Source organism: Trypanosoma theileri, assembly GCF_002087225.1.
Source record: "Trypanosoma theileri isolate Edinburgh chromosome Unknown TM35_Tth_5_V1, whole genome shotgun sequence".
NCBI lineage: Eukaryota > Euglenozoa > Kinetoplastea > Trypanosomatida > Trypanosomatidae > Trypanosoma > Trypanosoma theileri.
In genome coordinates this window covers 581328-587441 of record NW_021639847.1, presented here as the reverse complement: position 1 = coordinate 587441, position 6114 = coordinate 581328, and the positions used below count along the sequence as shown (strand labels likewise).

General features: G+C 37.2%; 3 protein-coding genes across 3 annotated transcripts; all 3 read left to right on the top strand.

Moving 5' to 3' along the window:
• Window positions 1-229: 229 nt before the first annotated feature.
• TM35_000053120 (glutamine-dependent carbamoyl-phosphate synthetase) lies at window positions 230-1576 on the top strand (the record flags this gene model as incomplete). The annotated part of the gene is made up of 1 exon (XM_029022967.1): window positions 230-1576. The coding sequence occupies one exon, from the start codon at window positions 230-232 to the stop codon at window positions 1574-1576; it is 1347 nt and encodes a 448-aa protein (XP_028885782.1).
• A 436-nt stretch (window positions 1577-2012) lies between these two features.
• On the top strand, window positions 2013-3494 carry TM35_000053110 (putative dynein heavy chain; the record flags this gene model as incomplete). Its single annotated transcript, XM_029022966.1, has 1 exon — window positions 2013-3494. The coding sequence occupies one exon, from the start codon at window positions 2013-2015 to the stop codon at window positions 3492-3494; it is 1482 nt and encodes a 493-aa protein (XP_028885781.1).
• Window positions 3495-3979: 485 nt separating this feature from the next.
• TM35_000053100 (uncharacterized protein) lies at window positions 3980-5182 on the top strand (the record flags this gene model as incomplete). The annotated part of the gene is made up of 1 exon (XM_029022965.1): window positions 3980-5182. One exon carries the CDS (start codon window positions 3980-3982, stop codon window positions 5180-5182), a length of 1203 nt encoding a protein of 400 aa, XP_028885780.1.
• Between the last annotated feature and the right edge of the window lie 932 nt (window positions 5183-6114).

Here is a 6114-nt window from a genome sequence, read left to right as displayed (position 1 = left end):
TTTTTTTGCTCTAGTGTCTTTTGTTTGTTTATGTGGAACCGATGTTTCTATGGTTTTGTTTTGTATTGGGTATGTGTAGGTTGTGCTGTGTTCTTTGGTTTTTGATTTTTTTTTTTTTTTTTTTTTTTTTACGTGTATTGGTTTTGATTTATTTGTTTATTTATTTTTTTTTGGTGATTCCTTTTTTTTTTTTTTTCTGTTTTTCTTGAGGAATGTTGGATTGATAGAGATGTTTGTACAGTATAGACGAAAGATTTATTGTCTTTCTTGTTTGATTTTTTTCTCATTCACTGTGTTGGTGTCAGCGTATTGGGAGTTTGCTGAAAATGATGTGGCTCAAGTTCAACCTACCTGGAGTTGGTGTATTAGAAATATGGGTCGTTACGCTTTTCCCGTGAATTCTACATATTTTAAATGGTTGGAGAATCCGTGTTGCTTCGTTGATATGGATGTCAAACGTATTCAACAGGACGTTCTTTTCCGTGAAAGACAGAATTGTTTTGTATTTATTGGTGATAGTGTTGCATATCGAAATTTTGGATTTGTTGTTAATTCATTTCTTCCTTTTGGGCATATTAACGGATACGAGAGAATTAGAAATGTTCCGGATCACATTAATATTTCTGGTCCCATTTCAGAATTTAAGTTGATGTCTTTAAATATCAGCAGCGATTCACATGTTGAAACATTTGTTAATTCTCGTGATTCTAATATTTCAAAGGTAAGATATACTAGTGTGCATTATTATAAAAATCGCTATATAAGTCTATTATCACCTTTGATTGAGAGTATAATTAATCAGACCGATGATGGGATTGTTTTGATTTATGTGGGCACATGGGACTTAAATTGGCAAATAAATAATAGGGAAAGGGTACCAAATTTAGGTGGACCTTCACGTCATTTTCCTACTGCTATTAAGTACTGGACGAAATATGTTCGTGTGCTAATGGAAGCCATTCAACGTGCTCTTAAACGGAAACCGTTAAATCGTCGTCCTATAATTATGATTCTGGAACAGTTTTCTCTTTATTGTCGTGCGAGCCGATTTGTTGGAAGATCGAATATGTTCAAAAGATGCAGTGATTTTACACAACCCATAGTTGTTCCATTATATCGTCGTGTAGTTGCCGCCATGGCATGGCATATGAACATTCCAGTTATTCCTAGCGAACATTACTTCAAAGATAACTATAAGTATTGTAAAATTTCTGACGGTGTTCACTTAGATGAGGAGTGTATGATGACAGTGCAACAACATATTTGGAATGCTTATTTGCTTTTTCGTAGAAACCGTGTGGTACAGGGTTTATTACCAGCGTTTCGGGAATTACCTGATCCAATGACTTTTGTTAGTGCCGAGACGTACGCAGAGTGGCGTCATCATTTAGACGATGTCGAGAGTGGTAATACTGAAAATAACGAATTGCTACAGGTGGAAATGGGTACTGCATTTATTGCCTTACTTTGGTTCTTTGCGCTTATGTTTATTTTGGGAATACTTCTTTCAAGCAAATGTAACAGGTCTTCTATGAGACGTGAGGAATCCTCAGGAAGGAATAACTCTTTATATTAATGGCGAGGCATGTACTTTTTCTTTTAATTGTTTTTATTATTATTATTATTATTATTATTATTATTATTATTATTATTATTATTATTGCTTCTCTACCATAATTATTTTCTCAAGGAGCATTCTTGTGTGATGCGTTTAGCGTGAACTTCTCTTTACCCTTCTAGGAGTCTGTATATATATAATATATATTTACTCTATTGGCGTTTCTCTATGGGGGGTGGTGGGGGAAATGCTGATTCTGTTGAAACCAAAAAAAAAATATATATATTTTTTTGACTGGTTTTTTTTTTTTTCCTTTTTTGGGATGATCTTCCTTTCTTTTCTTTTCTTTTCTTTTATTGTGTTAATCCATTTGGCATCTAAATTCTAATGGTTATCATGGTCACCATTAGATTGCTGCAGTGGCTTGTAAGATAGTTTACATAGCTCTGCATAGATGGGGGCGGTGAAAAGCAAACCGGTGCGTGAGGCTCCTGTTCGCTATGTTGCAAAACAACTTCCCCGTGTTGACAAGGTACCTGTTGAGCAACAATTTAAAAAACCCGAGTTTACGGCTCGTGGTATCAACAAGCGCCTTGATGATGTGAACACTGAACCTCTCATGTATGTAGAGACATCAAAAGATGCAAGCAGCACAGAACTAACGGACCACACCGCCCCACGATGGTATCTCAACACATACATGGAAATGGTGGATAATCAGCGTACTGATCAAGTTATCATTAGCGGTAACCTCCCACTTTCATGGGAGCGTGATAAATTTGAGCCATACGCATTGGTGCGTGGACGTATTGATGATGAAGATTTAAAATGGGTGCTTGCTCCCGAGCAGCGCGCTAAAGGTTTGGATGAAATCCTTTCTTCTACAAAGTTAGAGAGAAGTGTATTACAAGATATATTGGATACAGTGGAACTTCCCCGCACGCAATATCGTAACTACAAGGGGAAATTACATAAATCTATTGAAGATGCAAATACACACCTTGCTGCTCGAAAAGAACAAATTGAAAAAGCCCGTGAATCAGAGATCTTGCGACAGATTGGATATAGTGAAGAAGAGGTAATGCAGGAAGAGCAATACCTTACCAATAGACCTCGTGGTGTAAAAACGTTAGATGATTTGGGTGCTAGTTTGCGAGAAAAAAAACGGAGACAACGTGCTGCTGAGACAAATGAAATGGAAGATTTATTGGAAGAACGTCGAACACAGCAACTAGAATCTGGTGAAATGACCTTTACAGAGTCAGAACTTCTTGAAAAACCAGAGGAATTATCTATTAAACCGAAACCTTATGGAACAAGGAAACAAGTGTATAAACGTATTTACGCTGCTGATTTTGGTAAGGATGAAGTAAATCAGGTAAAATTTCAGTGGTGGCTTGATCGAACACGACGTATTAAACGTGCTGTAGATACTATTCATGGTGTTCCCGTGTATAATGAGAGATTATCAGCAAATGAGGAACAAACACGAAAACAGATGCGAGAAGCAGCTGAATTTAATTTCTCTCTTGCTCAAGCCCAAGGGGCAAAGGGATTTACAGATCCACGTGGACATTACGATGACTTTATTTCGATTCTTCGTCAGAATAAGGATCTTAATGATGATAGTCGTGTTGAAGTACATGAGGATGATGTTCTGGAAAATGATGTATTTCGTTTTCCTCATACAAAAAATCATGGTCCTAAACCGTCTCCTAAACGGTTTGAAGACAAAGGGGAAGTACCTGAAAAGGTTTGTACAGATTTACACAAACTGTATGATGAGGAAGAGGCTACACAGGCCTTTCAGCAGGGTGTAAAGGCGGCAAAGGAAGTATATAAACAACACGCCATGAAAAACCGAGAAAAAGAAACTGCAGAGAAACCTATTGAGGGAGACACTCCACCACCAAGAGACCCTCACTCAGAAAACTGATAACTGTTCTGGTTTCAGTTTTTTTTGTTTTTCGTATTTATTTATTTTTGTTTTAATTTGATTTTATTTTTTCATTTCTCTGTCATGTTTTTTTTTTTTTTTTTTGTATTGTCTTTCTTTCCCCCTCTATGCTTATTTGACTGTGTATCGGATTATCACTGGTTGAGAACAATAATAACACTCTTGATTATTTCCAGTGTTGGTTGAAAAAAATGTTTCTCAAATGATGCGGAATGTTATCACTATTGAATAATGTTTTATCTCTATACTTTTCTCTGGAAACCGCAAAAAAAAAAAAAAGGTTCTTTGACGTTAACGTTCGTTGTATTTCTCTTTCAGCACAAGCACACATACTGGAAACGTAAAAGGAAATAGTTGAAGAAAAGAAGGAAGAACTACTACAGAACAAATCAAAAGACAGAAAAAACAAAGCAAGTAAGAAAGTCTACAACAAAAATATTTGCACAACAAAACAAGTGTTGACAATGGAAACGACGGATTTAGTAAAGACTCTACTAAAGTCTGAAGAGGATTGCCGTGCACTTCGAGAGGAGTTGGCCACACTCGAAAAAACGCGGCGTCTTAAAGAGCGTGGTGAGATGAGTATCAGCGATGATGCCATCAACAGCTCAGCCATTTCAAAAAGCAGCAAGTCTCGCACATTGACTCTTCCTATTGAGGCCGTAGGCGACCTCAATTCCAAGGCTGGTGAACTCTCATTGGTTGTGAAGAACCACAAAAAACTCTTACGGGAAAGGAAACAGCTTGAGAATATCTTGGAAGGTTCTATTGAACAAACTGCTGAGGCAAAGGAGGAGAATGAAGCACTGAAAAATACCATTGGATTCTCTGAAGGTGCCACTTTGGCAAATCTACGAGACGCTACAGATGCCATCGCGGCAAAAAATAAGTTGAAACATGATATTTTAAACGCCCTCTCAGATCGTGAAGTTATCAAACTCACTCTTAAACGTCAAACAGAGAATATAAAGAGTTTGACAGAAGAATTGCTGGCTTCTAAAAGTTGGGAAGAGCAGCGTGCAGATGCAGCTGAACAGCTTGAAAATAAAAAGACTGAGTTAAACAAACTTCGTGAAGAGGTTCAATCGATGCAACGTCTGTTGGGGCGAAAAGACAAACAATTGGATAATAAAAAACCAGTTGATGAGTTAGCCCTTGCAAAGAGTGCTGAAAATGATCGCCGTGTTGTGCTTCATAAACTAGATAAGGAGCAGGAATATGTACGTTTGAACGATATGGCGATTCGTCACCGAGCCCTTCAAATCGCAAAACTTGAAAAACGCATCGAAATGATAGGTGATGCTGTTGGCGGTAAAGATTCTGATGATGATGATGAACGCGTTGATATTGAATTACTTGAACAACTACGAAAAGAAATTCTCTCTTTGGGTCGTCTTCACATAGAGGCTAATGCTCGCCTCGAGGCACTTGATGCAGATGTTGCTGACCTCGATCGAAGATCCACCGGACTTGTGCGTACTACGGCGAATGTGCGAAAAGAGATGAGTCGTATTGAAAGGGAGCACCGAAAGTTTGTGAATGCCCAAAAGAAAGAGGTTGAAGTGGAGCAGGCCGCAGTGGATTATGAGATCAAACTAATTGAAAAGGAAATAGAAATGCTTCGTCAAGTCAATTCTCGAAATGGGCAACGAGTGGTGCGACAATAAAAAAAAACAAAAAAAAAACAAAAAAGCAAAAAAAGAACTTGAACTGTACGTTTTATATTCATTGGGTTTTCTTTCTTTGAAAATGACAATGGTTTATTATCTTTAGAGAGGGATTCCTCTACAGAGAGGTAAAACACGTTGAATGCAATTGGAACCGTTCCAGGTATAATTGCAATTCGCGCCATACTAAAGGTTTGAGAGAATAGGGTGTATCTGTACAAAAAAAAAAAGAAAAACAACAACATCAACTACGGAAGGATGGGAAATACGATAAGAATACAAGGAGTATGAGGGATAGTTGCAGGACATCGATATGTATATTGGGATATGCAATTGTTAACCCAGTCCTACGCCACGATGATCATAGTCAATAGTTGTAGATACGAAGGAAGGAAAAAAAAAAACCCACAGAAAAGCATGAAAAACGAAAAACAAACGAAAAAAAAAAAGAAAAGCAACAACAACACAATGGAAAACAAAAAAAAATCAAGAAGAAATATTCACCACAATGTATGCCTACCTAACGCGTTTACCTGTGTGTGTTGCTATTACTCACCAAGAAACCAGCAGAATATTTTATTTTTTCTGACGCACATTTTTTTCTCGACATTGCTTCACACTGCAACCAAGATTAGGGAACTCAAATGCAGTAATCTTTTAAACTACGCAATCATGTAAAAAAAAAAAATATTACTTTCTATTCCTTTACTAACCACTCACTTCCACAACTCTTTCCTCTACCTTTTTCTCCCCACAATTTGAATATCACATAAGAGATCATTGCACCTAGACACACTATTAAATCTCAAGATTTTAATACAAACCAATAAAGTAAAAAAAATCAATTGACTCTCATAAGTCTAATAATGTCCTCCATTACTGCTGCCACTTCTGCTATTATTGCTGCAACAGTATCACCTCAGTCAACGTCT